The sequence below is a fragment of the Engystomops pustulosus genome, chromosome 2 (genome assembly GCF_040894005.1).
Source record: "Engystomops pustulosus chromosome 2, aEngPut4.maternal, whole genome shotgun sequence".
In the NCBI taxonomy this organism is placed as follows: Eukaryota; Metazoa; Chordata; class Amphibia; order Anura; family Leptodactylidae; genus Engystomops; species Engystomops pustulosus.
In genome coordinates, this window is record NC_092412.1 from 194,867,244 (window position 1) to 194,880,833 (window position 13,590).

A 13,590-nucleotide genomic window follows, 5' to 3' on the forward strand; every position below is an offset into this window, starting at 1 on the left:
GTTCCCCAGATCCAGTCTGGAACTTACTTCCTCGTAGAAACCAGATTAGTCTGACGGGACCAATCCCTCATAAAACCATGCTGATGCTGGGTTATAAGGTTATATACAGTAAGATACTCCAGGATAGCATCTCTAACAAACCCCACAAATATTTTTCCCTCCAAAGAAAGTTAGACTCACAGGTCTGTAGTTTCCAGGATCGCTTTTTGATCCTTTTTTGTATATTGGTACCACATTTGATATGCACCAGTCTATCACCAGTCTATCATGGTACATAGTTCATGAAGAACCTGGGGGTGTATGCCATCTGGCCCAGGTGATTTGTCTATCTTAGTGGTTGCGAGGTGGTGCTGTACCTCTTCCTGGGTTAAACTGTTGACATTCCAAAGTGAATTTAAATCATTCCTCATCGTGTCTTCTACTAGGAGATTTTCCTGGTTAAAGACACTTGAGAAGGCGACATTCAGTAGTGGCCCTTTCCTGATCTCCTTCCACCATGACCCCCCACGCTCTCTGCTTTTAGTTTCTTATCATTTATATTCTTGAAAAATAATTTGATTATTTTAGCTCTCCCTGGCAATATTTCTCTCAGTCTCTATTTTTGCAGCCTTTATCTGCTTTTTACAGGATTTATTTTTCTCTCTATAATCCTGTAATGCCTCACAGATACCTTCACGTTTTAGCACCTTAAAAGCCTTATCTTTCTCGCTTTCCTTAAAAGACTAGTTAGCCACATTGGCTTTTTCTTGTTCCTCTTATGCTTTTTCCCATATGGTATGTGCTTCTCACAGGACTTATTTAGAATAAATGACAAAAATTCCCATTTTTGGTGGTGGTGGTGGGGGGGTCTTTTGTCTTTGAGAACACTGTCCCAGTTTATCCCTATAAGGTCTTCCCTTAGTTTCTGAAAATTTGCCCTCCTGAAGTTTAGAGTGTTGGTTGCCCCCGCTGCCTTTCTGGTGTGGCACGTAGTACAGGTAGTATTTCGGAGAAACTACCTTTGAGATCCTTGCCCTGAGCTTATGGCCTAAATCCCTGAAATCATTTTTAAGGACCTTCCACCTACCTCCTACTTTGTCATTAGTGCCAATGTGGACCATGACCGCTGGTTCCTCACCAGCCCCTCCGAGTAATCTGTCAATCCGATTCGCAACATGCGAACCGGAGCACCCGGCAAACAACACACTGTTCGATATGCATGGTCTTTGTGACAGATTGCCCCCTCTGTTCCCCTAATAATTGAATCTCCCACAACCAGCACCTGTTTGACCTCGCCTGAGCTCCCATTACCCTTCTTACTGGAGCAGACAGTCCCCAGAGCTGATATCCCCCTCATCGCCAGTCTGGCAAACTTATTGGGGTGCACCAGATCAGGACTAGACTCCCTGCAGCTCTTCCCCCTACCCCACCTTCTACATGTTACCCAACAAGCTGCCCCTTCACTCTGCACTTCCATACTTCCATCCCCGCACCCATCTTCCCCAGAGAGTTTGTGCTCCAGGAGCAGCAAACTTTGCTCCGTATTGTCAATTGCCCGCAGCCTTGAAACTTTCTCCTTTAGATCTAGAATATGGGCTTCCAGATGAGCAATTTTCACACATCTCACACAGCGGTATTCCCCCTCAAACGGCTGTTCAAGGAAAGCATACATGGCACAGGATGTACACTATGTAGCATTGCCACTTTGGACACTGCAACTCTTAGGATCAATACACACTCGCCACAAAGCTCGCACACTCGCTTTTCTGAATGCTCTTAAAAAGGTTATTTGCCACAAAAATCTGCTGTGTTCATCCCAACAAGATCTGGCTGTAAACCCATTGTATAACTTTGCATTACACAAACAAAATCAAATATTTTATAATTACCGTCATTAATCTGCTTGGAGAACCAAGGTTTTGGAATCCATTATATAGGTGTTCAACATGATGCTCCCCCTCTAGTCTCTTACCCTGACTCATCTGTGATTTTCTACTTATTTTCTCATGACTTGGAAGCAGATCTTTTTTAAATAGGTGAGACTTCACACAAATTAAGCAAAGGTAGAAATATATTCATACCCTACCTGAGGGGGCTGCTGGTTTAACGGGTTAAAAGCTGGTGACAGATTCCTTTTAAAGAAACCTGTCACCACATTTTTCACAAATACAGCTAGTGACAGATTTCCATAGAACCCTATGAACTAAATGCCACCCTTGTTTTGGCTAAAAATTGTTTCCCCCAAAGCCCCATAAAGACAACTTTGTTCTATTACCCGGATAGCCAGATCTAGCAGGAGTTAAAGAGGTGTGGCCTCCTCAGCAAAATCCAGTGACTCTTCCCACGTACCATGCCTTCTCTTGCCTTTCAGCAATTTATGTCATGATGTCATGTGACCACTGATGTAATCTAAGGTGCTTTACCCTCTTATATTTGCAAAATGTCATGCCCCCTTCATCTCTTGCTGGATCAGGCTGTACCCCAGGAAAGAGGACAAAGTTGATATTATGGGGCTGTGAGGGAAACTACTGTATTTGTGAAAAATGTGGACCCATTAAGTTCTGCAGAGATTATATCCAATGTGACAGCAGTTTACAATTTTCAATTATCAAGACTGTAATAATTACCTCTTATGTATATGTTTGGATGTGTTATATTGAATTTATGAAAAAGGACAAATCACCATTGAAAAATGGCTACTAGTGGCCAATATCATTCAATCCAGTTACAAGAAATGGTAATAACGGAAGTATTCTCTTTTTTTGACTTCTCTCTTATTCCCGGTTACCTTTATCATCTTCCTCTCTTTTCCTGTGTTTAAAGGAAACATACATTAAATAATGATCTTATTCCCATTCTTCTGCTGCTGATTTCCATAGTTTATACAGTTGAAAAAAGACACATGTTCATCAAGTTCAACCAAGGAAGGAAAGGGATTGGATGAGGAAGGGATTTAGGGGAAACATTGCTTGTTGTTATTTAATTTATGATCTACTTGCAGGTCAACAAGGGACACTCCCAGATTTACTCCCCCAAGGACATATGTTGCCTGTGGAGTATTACCCCCCAGGTGCATAATCTTACATTTATCCACATTGAACCTCATTTTCCAAGTGGATGACCAAACACTCAGTTTGTCCAAGTCCCCCTGCAGCTCATGAACATCCTCCATAGACTGTATTACACTACACAGGTTGATGTCATATGCAAAAATAGACACAGTGCTATTAATTCCTACCTCTATATCGTTAATAAATATATTAAATAGTATACTTTTTTATACCACTTATACTGGTGACCATTCCGAGTAGGAATCATTGACCACAACTCTCTGGATACGATCCTTCAGCCAGTTTTTAATCCACTGAAATAATTTCACTATGACTGGAGCTCCCAATATTATTCTTCTTATTCGTTATTGCATCTTTAACCCCTTCCCGACGCGCGCCGTACTAGTAAGGCACGCGGCGGGTCCTGGTGCATGGAGAGGGCTCACGGGCCGAGCCCTCTCCATAGCCAGTAAGTCTTTGCTGCATATTGCAGCAAAGGCTTACCGGTAACACCCGCGATCGGTGCTAGCACCGATCGCGGGTGTTTTCACGGCGATCGCCGCCGTCAATGCTGCCGTCAATGCTGCCGGAGGCTTCGCTCCCCGATGACGTCACGGGGAGCGGTGATCCGTTGCCATGACAGCATCGGGTCTCACGAAGGCCCGAAGCTGTCTTGTTTTAACCCATTCATTACACTGTGCTATCAGCACATTGTAATGAATGAGGAGTAAAATCCCCATATACTGCCATATTGCAGTATGGCAGTATATGGTAGGATCGATCAGACAACCTAGGGTTAAAGTGCCCTAGGGAGTCTGAAAAATAGTTAAAGTAAAAGTAAAAAAAAGTTAAAAAAAAAAATTATATTAAAAAAACCTAAAAATTCTAATTACCCCCCTTTCCCTAGAACTGATATTAATATTAATAAACAGTAAAAATCATAAACACATAACGGTTTTTCACTGCGTTTAACCCCGTAACGGAAAATAGCGTCCAAAGTAAAAAATGACATTTTTTTGCCATTTTGGAAAATAAAAAAAAAAATTAATAAAAAGTGATCAAAAGGTAGCACAGTCCTAACAATGATAGCAATGAAAACACCATCAAAAGTCACAAAAAATGACACCACCCACAGCTCCGTACACCAAAGTATGAAAAAGTTGATGGCAAAATAAAAAAAAGAATTTTTGTACAGGAGGTTTTAATTTTTTTAAATGTATGAAAACATTATAAAACCTGTACAAATGTGGTATCCCTGTGATTGTAGCAACCCAAAGAATAAAGTAGACATGTCATTTGGGGCACACAGTGAAAGCTGTAAAATCCAAGCCCACAAGAAAACGTTGCAAATGTGTTTTTTCACCATTTTCACTGCATTTGGAATTTTTTTCCAGCTTCCCAGTACGCGCCATGGAATATTAAATACCGTCACTATGAAGTGCAATTTGTTATGCAGGAAATAAGCCATAACAGAGCTCTTTATGTGGAAAAATAAAAAAGTTATAGATTTTTGAAGGTGGGGAGTGAAAAATGGAAGTGAAAAAACTAAAAAAGGCCAAGTCGTTAAGGGGTTAACCACCAATGAACAGCACTAATCTTCAGTTTCTCCTGCTGAAAGTATGTCACCATTCAGACTAGCACCATCGCACTTTCATTATCCTCCTTTAATTATACTGTAGCTGGAAGAAAATATGCAGGCAGATGGTGTGGTACGTTCCAACAAAGTTAAAATTTATTTAAGTTCATCATACTGACAAGAGTCAATTAAAAATGTGCATATCACAAGTCAAATAACGGGACGCTAGCTTTCCTGTCCGCATTTATATACTTTACTAAAATGTATTGGGATTTGTTTTGCTGTCTTTGGCTACCTGTCATTCATTTTGTATTTTGGCTGATTTATTTTCCTTCTTACAGATTTTGGTAAGTGTTTTGTAATTATTGAAGGCCTCAGGTGACCTGTCAGATTTATATTTTTTGAAATAGAATGAGAATTAATAGGAGAATATGCAAATATGTTTTCCAGGATGGTATAAGGAAAACCACGCCTCTTTTAGCTACCTTGAAAAGCAGCTTCCTTGACATCAAGTATGGCCTCCAGGAAGATATGATGCAGGATTAAATTATTCCAGAAGGAGCAGATTTCCAACTGTAGACAGCACTGCTTCGCCCTTGTTGGGTCTCTTCAGTACAGCGTATGGTACCGGTTGGTTTGGTTGAGTGAGAGATTGAGTTATAGACATACTTTGCTCCAAAGGTGAGCAGGCGACTCTCCTCTAGGTGTAACACATCACTAACTGTTGCAATACACTTCTCCCTCCAGTAAAGAGCCTGTTTCTCTTTCCTGAGAATCGTCCCACAATGGCATATGTTTACTCACAAAGAAAGGAAGCCCCATGGGTTGTTTCACCGCCACATGTATCTATGAGTATCTACTGACATTTTCCCTGTAATATATTGCTTAAACAAATAATATGAATACTTACTCATTTTCACAAATGGAAAGGGAAACCATTCCAAGGAAAAGAACAAGGAACAGAGATTTCTTTGCAAAGTTCATTTTTAGTCTGTCAAAAATATAGATATTGAAAAGTCTAAAAATTTCTATGTGCACCAATTTATTTTATTTAGTTTTTGTGTGTGTACAGATAATCAGCACCATTGTATGAAATTTTTTAATAAATATTTTTATATATATATTGTAAAGTTTCCATACAATGAGATACATCTCACCTCCTACTCTTTGTCAAGAGTTTGTAGTAGGCCAGTGGCCCATGACCTGGACATGGACTTCGGGCTGAACTTTCACCTGCACAAACCCCATTGAAGTCAATGGGGACCTGGATTTTAACACCCCAAAATGAATGGATAAAAATGGTTGGAATAACAGGGCAGTTGCCCTGCCCAAAATAGGCTAAGGAATGTATTTGAAATAATAATATAACATTAAAAAAACTAAGAAATAATGTAAAAATATCATTTAAAAAAATATCACAACAGTTTAAGGCGCTCTGTGTGTTCCGACATATTTATTTGAATAGAGGATTTGAGTGGCAATGGAAAATCCACAAACCTTCCTCTCACTTCGGTAAACCCCTTCCTTATGAGGTCATAATTAGAGATGGGCGAATCAATTTGCACAAAGTGGAATTCGATATGAAGGTGATTCGTGTGAAAGAAGTCCCCCCCCCCGCTTTTTTAGCTAAATCGCCATGAGCACAACGTGTTACATGGGGCAGAGAACTCTGGGAAGGAGAAAAGAACACCCTCAATGACATCTGAGACCTGTAAGCCAATCAGCGACCGGCAGGCTTATGTGATGTCACACAGCCCTATAAAAACTGTCAGTCATTTGCAATCTTTGCATTTTACACTGCATGTGCTGTCTGTAGCGCCTAGCTGCTATTCCTGTACTGGGCTGTAGCGATTTCTGCTCCAATCCCGGGGTGGGCATTTAGGGGGATCTGTATACACCAAATAGCAGTTTTTTTTTGTTACTGAAGCCACTAGGAAGAAATCTGTTTCATATCCACACAACCGCTGTAGTGATTTCTGCCCCTCTCCCAGTGTGTGAGATTAGGGGATCTGTATACCCCAAATAGCACTTCTTTTTTGTTACTGAAACCACTAGGAAGAAATCTGTTTCAATAGCAGCAGCAGAACCTAGTGGCACACATGCCATTTCAGCCAGTCAAGGCTCCAGCACCTCTGCCGAATTGAGTTGTTTGTCTTTGGCATCATCTCCCAGTCCACATGCTCCTTGCTACGCATGGCACCAGCAGTCATTGAAAGAGGCGATTACAAAGAAACAACTGTATGCGTCCAGCCATCCTAAGATGCAGAAGCTGACCGTGCTCTTGTGCAAGTTGTTGGTACTGCAGTCCCTCCCTTTCCAAGTCATGGACTCTGCACCCTTCAGAGAACTTATGGCTTGTGCCGAACTGCGGTGGAGAGTTCCAAGCCGCAATTTTTTTTGCAAAAAGACAGTGCCAGCCTTTCACAAATATGTAGAACAGAAGGTGGGCCAGTCCTTATCGGTTTCTTCCAAGGTGCACGGCAGCGCGGACGTGTGAAGCTGTAACTACGGTCAGGGCCAGTACATGTCCTTTACGGTCCGGTGGGTGAATGTGCTTCCCGCCAAGCCACACCAACAACTTGAACAAGAGACACTGCTTTCTCCTCCACATTGTCAAACTGCTGCTCCTGTGCCAGTGTCCGCCTCCTTCTCCACCACCACCTCAGCCTCCACAAGTCTAAGTGCTGCTCCATCATGCCACATGTGCATGGCACAGCAGTGTCGTGCAATCCTACACCTGGTTTGCCTGGACGAACAAAGTCACACAGGGGAGGAACAGCTCTGCGTCATGCAACAAGAAATCAATCAATCAATCTTTCTCCGTGACAACTGCAAATCAGAACCATGGTGACAGACAATGGAAGGAACATGATGTCTGCGAGGAGGGATGGCCCATGCGCCCTGCATGGCGCACGTGTTCAATCAGGTTGTCATCAGATTCCTCAAGTCTTCCACCCATCTGCAAGACATTCTCAAAATGGCCAGGAAACTGTGCATGCACTTCAGCCATTCTTACAAAGCCAAGCACACCCTACTCGAGGTGCAGCATCAGAACGGCCTCTCCCAACAGTCTGATAAGCGATATTTCTAACCATTGGAATTCCATCCTCCATATGTTAGACCACCTGTATGAACAGAGAAAAGCCTTTAATGATTTATTGATGATGCAAGCGGACCGGAGTACTCCCCTGTGTAACTTTCATGTCAGGCCATTTGAAGAGGCCTACCTGGAAAGCACTTTACCACCCTAGGTAGAGGATCCCCTGGACTACTGGGCGGCCAAATTTGATGTGTGGCCGCAACTTGCAGAGTTTGCAATAGAGAAGCTGTCCTGCCCGGCCTATAGTGTGGCATCAGAGCAGGTGTTCAGTGTGAAGGGGACCATCGTTACCACAAGCAGAACCTGCTTGTCGACCCATATGTGGAGAGACTGACCTTTGTCAAGATGAATCAGGCTTGGATAGGCCTGGATTTCAACTCACTTACCAATGCCTTATGCATCAGATTAGTTCATGATGTTCCCCCAAACATTGAGAAATGAATCTGGATTCTAACTACATGCCTCAGCAATTATTCTGATGCTGCCACCCGTCTGATGCCACACATCTGCTGCCAGTCGCTCCATCTGCCTCCTACCATCTTTATCAGGGACATGAATTGTCCGCCACCTCCACACTCTATCATTGTGCCACTCTGTGGGCACCTGCTGCTGCTGTCGCCACCACCTCCGCACGCTATCATTGTGCCACTCTGTGGGCTTGTGCTGCTGCTGCTGACGCCACCTCCACACTCTATCATTGTGCCACTCTGTAGGCTCCTGCTGCTGCTGACGCTACCTCCACACTCTATCATTGTGCCACTCTGTGATTTTCCATGTTGCTGCATCTTGTGGGCTCCTGCTGCTGCTTCTGCTGCCGCCACCTCCATACTCTATCATTGTGCCACTCTATGGACTCCTGCTGCTGCCGCCACCCCACACTCTGTCATTGTGCCTCTCTGTGGCTTACCATGGTTCCGCCACCTCCATAATTTGTCATTATGCCACTCTGCGGCCTACTCATGCTGCTACCAACTGACCGCTGTCTCCATGGAACACCCTGTGATTTCCAAAATGCTGTTTTCACCCTCCACCGCTCAATGACATTGCCACTATGTTTAGTTTTCCCCTTTATTTCATCTGTCAGAAGGAATGAAAAGCCTCAGGATTATTAGTCAAAAGCAGGAGTGGATACAGAACACAGAGGACATGCAAATATCCCATTTACTGGTCATCTCTGTTTTGGATCCACTCCTGTTTGTTTTTGGCTTTAACAATACTGATGATGGATTATTGACCAATTGAAAGTGGACACATCTATGGAATCATCTGATGCCAGTGTAAAAAGAGTGCACTTTGATGTTACAGTGGGATCTTGGCCCTCAGCTTAGTCCTTTCGAGCTGGCACAGAACTTACCTTGTCAGGCTGCGTTCCCGCTTAGCTTATTTGGTGAAGTTGGGCTCTGTAAGTGCACATGGAATTGAAGAGTGAAACGATTCTAAGAGCGGTGCCTGTGCGTTTCATACAAAAACACAGCAGCGTTTGAAGACCAAACCAAGCTCCCTATGCATATTTAAGCATGGCACAACGTTCTACAACACCCTACAGACTCTCTGCAGCCAGGAAATACCTGATTTTTAACGTGATTCGTCATGATTCAATTCAGGGCGAATCAAATTTTTTTAAAAAATTCTGTGAATCGGGTCAAACTGAATTTCAACAAATTCTCCAATATCTAGTCATAATAGACTTGACTCCCAGCACTAACACCCTGAAGTAGTACCCATGACTAGAGATACCTCTGATTGTGGGTGGTAACCTCCATGTGCCCCCACTCCGCACCACAGCTACTCACCCATCACTCCTGCTTCCCGGTCCTCCACAGTGCCCCAGGAGGCTGGGAAGCGCGCACTGTGGCTTCAGAAGATTTCAAGGACCAGTGCACCTTAATTGGCACTGGCCTTACCTAGAATCCTATTTAACCCTACCTCTCCTTGCACACCCTGCCAGATCTTCGTGCTCTTGCATTGAGTGCATTGCATAGTGTTTGAATTTCCCGTCGTGACCCCGGTTCTGCATTTGACTCTGATCCTGTTCCGCCTGCCCTTACTTCCTGCTTTGTTTCTGACGTTGATCCTGTGCTGCCTTTCCCCAATCCTGTGCTGCCTTTCCCCCGACCACGAGTTCGTCTGACATTTCTGGACCTCGGCTGCCAATGCGGAAAAATTCGCACCTGTGGAGCGACCTGGTCCCAGGTGTCAGCTTATGTCATCGTCCACGGTGGTCCAGTGGGTCCACTACCCCTGAAGCCTGACGTTGTGAAACAGTATTAGACCCATTTGGTGAAACATTAAAAAAAAACCCTGAAAACTAAAAAAATTAGATTTTTCATCAAATCCCTTCCCCAAAAATGTTCTAAAAAGTGATCAAAAAAGTTATGTGCCCCAAATGATACCATATCTCTACATGCTGAACATCTCTACATGTTAAAAAAAAATTAGCCCTCAACTACCTTTGTCAACAGCGAAATACTAAAGTTATTGTTATTTAAAAATGGCTATGGTAATGTAAAAATAAATAATTCTTTATTTTGGTTTTTATTCAGTAACATTGGGAAAAAAAATTATATAAATGACGTATATACCAGAGAATGAACATTAACATATTATTTTCACACTACGGTGAAAGGATTTTCTTTTCCACCACCAGGAAAGAGTTAATAAAATTTCATCAATAAGATATAAATACTGCCAAAATTAAGTACTGTATCTGCAAGTTGCATCTTATCCTGCAAAAAATAAACCTCATCTGCACAAATTAACAAAAAAATAAAGATTTTATAGCCTTCAAAAAGTGACAATAGAAATTCACCATTTGATGGCACTTCTTCCATTCAATGTCCTGCTGTGATATGATGGTTATGGGGTTCTGACATACTGTATATAGTCGAGTATAAGCCGACCTGAGTATAAACCGAGACCCCTAATTTTACCACCAAAACTGGGAAAACCTATTGACTCGAGTATAAGCCCAGGGTGGGAAATGCATTGGTCACAGCCTCTCAGTATATAGCCAGCAAGCCCCCAGTAATATACAACCAGCCAGCTCCCAGTAATATATAGCCAGCTTGCCTCCTGTAGTATACAGCCAGCCTGCCCCATGTAATATACAGCCAGCCAGCCCCTTGTAGTATACAGCCAGCCTGCCCCCAGTAGTATACAGCCAGCCAAGCCAGACCCCTGTAGTATACAGCTAGCCCACCCAGCCCTCTGTAGTATACAGCCAACCCACCCAGCCCATTGTAGTATACAGCCAGCCCTATGTAGTATACACCCAGCCCCCTGTAGTATACAGCCATCCCACCTAGCCCCCTGTAGTATACAGCCAGCCCAACCAGCCCCCTGTAGTTTACAGCCAGCCCAAGCAGCCCCCTGTAGTATACAGCCAGCCAGCACTTAAAAAAAAACAACCTTATATACTCACCCTCCGGCTCCCCGATGTCGGCGCAGCTCCTCTTCTGTCTTCCCTGCGGCACCTCTTTAGTCTTCTGTAACAGCCGGCAGAGATGCGGCCATGCACTCAGCCGGCAGGCGCATAGGGGGTCATTCACGTTTTCTAGACGTGTTACCTGAATATTTCCGATTTGCTCTGATTTTCCCTGTATTGCCCCGGGATTTTGGCGCACGCGATTGGATTTTGACGCATCGGTGCCGACATGCACGCAACGGAAATCGGGGGGGGGGGGGGGGGATGTGGCCGAACGAAAACCCGATGGATCCGGAAAAAACGCCGCCGTTGTGAAACTTGCACTTACCTTCACCAGGTATAGGCCGGTGAATTTCAGGGCATTCCAGCGGGCCTCGGGGAACTTCAGCGCAGCAGCGACATCTGGTGGACGGCGGAGGAACTACCTTAGTGAATCATCGGAAGACTCGAATCCACCGCAGAGAATGCGCCGCTGGATCACGAATGGGCCGGGTAAGTAAATCTGCCCCATAGTATGACGCAGCCAGGAAACGCATCCGTCAGAAAACATGGCAGCAGTAATAGAAGGACCGAAGACAGAAGAGGAGCTGTGCCGACATCAGGGAGCCGCGTTGAGCCGCGGTGTGCTGAAAAAATCGGCATATACAAGTATATACGGTACTCATGACAAATTGGGTATCAAACTTTTGTAATTATATCCATTATAAATTTGTACATTTTTAAAAAAATAAATTGTAGCTCCCATTTTGTTTTAACCCCTTTAAAACATGTAAAGGGTTGACAAACTTCCCAAAAGTGATTTTACATACGATGAGGGATGTAGGTTTTATAAATGGGGTAATTTATGGGGTTTTACTTTTAGTCTAACCTCTCAAAGTCAAAATGTGAGTTTTAGCAATTTTTATGTGAAAAATTAAAAAAAATCACACGTACAGTTATAAGATCCTACAAAAAGGAGAGGACGCATTAAAAACCATGTCAACATAAAGAAAACATTCAGTAAGTTATTAAGTTATTTTGGTGGTATGACTATCTGTCTGAAAAGCAAAAAATATTGAAATTTGAAAATGAAGTACCTTATATACTCGTGTATAAGCCAAGTTTTTCAGCACAAAAAATGTGCTGAAAAACCTCACCTCGGCTTATACACGAGTCAATTAAGAAAACTTAATACTCACCCTGCGGTGTCCAGATCCTTGGCGCGGCTCCCCATCTTTGGTGCGGTTCTTCTCTCTTCTATCTTCTATCTTCTCTAGTTGGCAGAGTCACGTCCATGCAACCTGCCGGCGGGCACACGCTATGATGCGGCGGTGTCACCGCTGATGACATCAGAGCTAGAGAAGAAAGAAGACAGAAGCCGCCGGGAGCCGCCGCAGGGGGTGAGTATTATGTTTTTTATTTTTTATGCGCTTGGCAGGGGGCTGGCTGTATACTACATGGGGACTGGCTGTATACTACTTGGGGCTGGCTGTATACTACAGGGGGCTGGCTGGCTGTATACTACATGGGGGCTGGCTAGCTGTATACTACACCTTTGGCTTATACTCGAGTCAATAGGTTTTCCCAGTTTTTGGTGGTAAAATTAGGGGTCTCGGCTTATACTCGAGTATATACATACATACATTTTTCAAAATTTTTGCCACAATTCAGTTTTTTCATAAATAAATGCCTACCAGTAACATTTTTCATCTATCATGAAGTACAATGTGTGACGAGAAAACAATCTCAAAATCACCTGATTATATTAAAGCTTCCCAAAGTTATAACCAAATAAAGTGACACATATCAAATTTAAAAATAGGGCTATGTCTGGAATAAATGGCAAATTCGGGATTAAAGGCACTCTGGGTGTTGTTATTCTCCAAGCGGTAAATGAAACAACTGGAAAAACCACACACCATTGCTCTCACTGCGGTTAATGGTACTCTGGCTGTTCAAGCCCAGTTTTTGAATGTGGAATTGAAAAAGTTCCATTAATACAGAATTGAAAATTTTTTAATTTGAAGTTCAATGAACATGAAAATAGTTTTAATTGGAAGTTCCATAAATACAGAATTAATACATATTAATAATTGTTAGATAGAGAGGCAGATCCTTTTGTCAGTGATGACATCATTGGTGTCCAATTTTCCTATTCAGAAATTGAACTAGGAGACATGTGGACAGATAATCCTCCACCATGTCACATTTTGCTTCCTGGTACTACGTTCCCCTTTCCAATGGTGGTGGAGCTTGACTAGAAGTGAACATGGCATTCTGCATTGTGGTAATGCTCCCTTTGCTAGAGTTCCTGCTGTGTTGGTGACTTTGTCCTCCACCGCATCTTCCACTTCATCACATCCACCTCCAACTCCTCCTCCATAGTCCTCTGATGCCTGAAAATTGTAATTTTTTAAATTTGTTTTTCATTTCTCTTATTTCTTTAAATTCTTTTTGTTTTTATCTTTTATTATTATTTTAA

General features: G+C 43.0%; 1 protein-coding gene across 6 annotated transcripts in view; it reads right to left on the reverse strand.

The window, feature by feature from the left end:
* The window catches only part of TSHB (thyroid stimulating hormone subunit beta), a 132,217-nt gene that overhangs the window by 59,263 nt on the left and 59,364 nt on the right, over positions 1–13,590 (reverse strand). The window contains exon 1 of one of the 6 annotated variants that reach the window (XM_072137708.1): positions 5,516–5,590. The exons of 4 other annotated variants lie outside the window; for them this stretch is intronic. In XM_072137708.1, the coding sequence (XP_071993809.1) occupies positions 5,516–5,589 (74 nt within the window). In that variant the 5' untranslated portion in view covers position 5,590. Of the gene's footprint in view, positions 1–2,606; positions 2,761–5,515; positions 5,591–13,590 lie in introns of those variants that run through there. One more of the 6 variants, XM_072137712.1, reaches the window with a different exon arrangement.